At 40.9% G+C, this 2,042-nt stretch overlaps 1 protein-coding gene across 1 annotated transcript in view; it reads right to left on the reverse strand.

Moving 5' to 3' along the window:
• Positions 1-1,101: 1,101 nt before the first annotated feature.
• TPX2 (TPX2 microtubule nucleation factor) overlaps positions 1,102-2,042 on the reverse strand; it is a gene marked incomplete at both ends in the record, with an annotated part of 39,702 nt that continues 38,761 nt past the window's right edge. Inside the window, one exon of the mRNA XM_080716536.1 lies at positions 1,102-1,212. Within this exon, the coding sequence (XP_080572662.1) occupies positions 1,102-1,212 (111 nt within the window). The remainder of the gene's footprint in view (positions 1,213-2,042) is intronic.

Consider the following 2,042-nt stretch of genomic DNA (forward strand, 5'->3'; position numbering starts at 1 on the left):
GATCCTCCTGTCTCAGCCTCCCAGGTACTGAGACGACAGACATGTTGCCACCACACTCAGCTGCATCTGTTAGTTTTTGAACAACTATAAGTTACTCAGATTTGGTATAATTGCTCTACTAAAGATACTTTAAACAAGAAACATTTGGAAATCATAAAAAAGGAAGTGACCATCCTTATCTAAGGGAGGCCAGATGGTCAAGGAAAGATTTCTAAGTCAGATTTTATTTGAGCTAATTCTTATAAGAATTTACCAGATGAGAAAAAGCTCATTTGGGGAAGAAGGCAGTCTCTGTGAAGTCACCAACGGGTGGTGACTGGGAGGGAATTAACAAAATATGGAAGGATATTCTGACATAAGATAGAAAAAATTACAAAGCACTTTTATTTAAGAATAGAGACTGTGCTTTTGAAAATTACTGAACCTACCTCTCCTATTACTCACTTTCCTTCTAAGATGTGACTTCTATAGGGGTTTGACCAATTTAAAAACATCAAATAACAAAATCAGGGAGGGGAAGACAGGACATATTTATTCTAAGCCAGGTCTTAAAACATATGCTGCACCATTCCTCATTATTATCAGCTCTGATAAGAAGGAAATGTGCCTGAACAGCAGTTCTTCCAGGTGTGGTTCTCTTCTTCCTCATTCCTGTAGTTAGCGAGGCTCTCCCCCACACAGCACAGGATTCCTTAACTCCAAATTCCTCTTTGCAGAGAACAGGAAAGAACCTGATATACCGATTGTTCCTCATTTAAACCATGACTTAAACCCTACCTCATGTTTTAACTATCTTTATTTTCTGATTAAAACATACATATATATAAAAAGGGAGATGATAAAGGGAAGTAGAAATTGCACTGTGCTGACAGAGACTTGAAATTCTAGTCAGAGTAAATAACTACAAGGAGTCTGATGATAGATGAGTATCATTATTAGCCTCCAAAACATATGAAAACAATCCCAATATAATTGGTGTCCACAGTCATCAGGTATGCTCTGTGAGGCATGGGTGATCCTGGTGAAATGAGTCCTCATCACGCCAATGTCATGTAAAGAGCAGCTCTTCTTGTCAAGCAGTACCTTCAGCTCACAGTGAATTTAGCACTGGAATCGAGTGGAAAACGTAGGAGACACTGGCACAGTCAGAGGCAAGTCACTTGACTTTACCTCCACGGCCTGGTACTTGCGTATTGGATTTGCCTTGTGCACCTGCAAAGTAAAGAAACTAAAGTTACCACTGAGAGGGATGTTAAAAACCTATGTCTTTTTTTTTTTTTTTTGGTGGTACTGGGGTTCCTGGAAGCCTCCAGGCTATACTCCCAGACCTATTTTAATATTTTTATTTGGAAACAGGGTCTCTTAAGCCAGCGAGACTGGCTACAAACCTGCGTGATCCTCCTGTCTCTGCTTCCCAAGCACGGGGATTACAAGCATGAGCCACCACACCCGGCAAACCTAGGTACTTTTTGAATTTTTATTTTCGCAGTACTGGTGATTGAACCTACAGGCATCCTACCTCCAACCTACATTCCCAGCACTGTGTGTGTGTGTATGTTATTGGGTGTGTGTGTGTGTGTTATTGGGGATGTAATTCAGGGGACTTCTACCTCTGAGCTATACCCCCAGACCTATTTTATATTTTATTTGGATACAGAGTCTAAGTTGTTGAGAGCCTCACTAAGTAGCTACAGCTAGCTTTGAACCTGCGCGATCCTCCTGTCTCAACTTCCCAAGTACTGGGATTGTAAACATGCACCACCACGCCCAGCTTCCAGCCCTATTTTTTATTCTTTATTTTGAAACAGGTCTTACTAAGTTGCAGAGGGCCTCACAAGTAGCTGAGGCTGGCTTCAAACCTGTACAATCCTCCTGTTTCAGCCTCCCAAGTACTAGGATTATAAGTGTGTGCCACCATACCCAGCTCACAGTTGTTCTTCATTTTTATTTATTTTTATTTATTTATTTTGTGGTACTGGGGTACCTAGAAACCCTTCTACCTCCGGGTTACACTCCCAGACCTATTTTTAGGTTTTTAATTT

The sequence above is a fragment of the Muscardinus avellanarius genome (assembly GCF_963383645.1).
Source record: "Muscardinus avellanarius genome assembly, chromosome: 19".
Classification (NCBI taxonomy): domain Eukaryota; kingdom Metazoa; phylum Chordata; class Mammalia; order Rodentia; family Gliridae; genus Muscardinus; species Muscardinus avellanarius.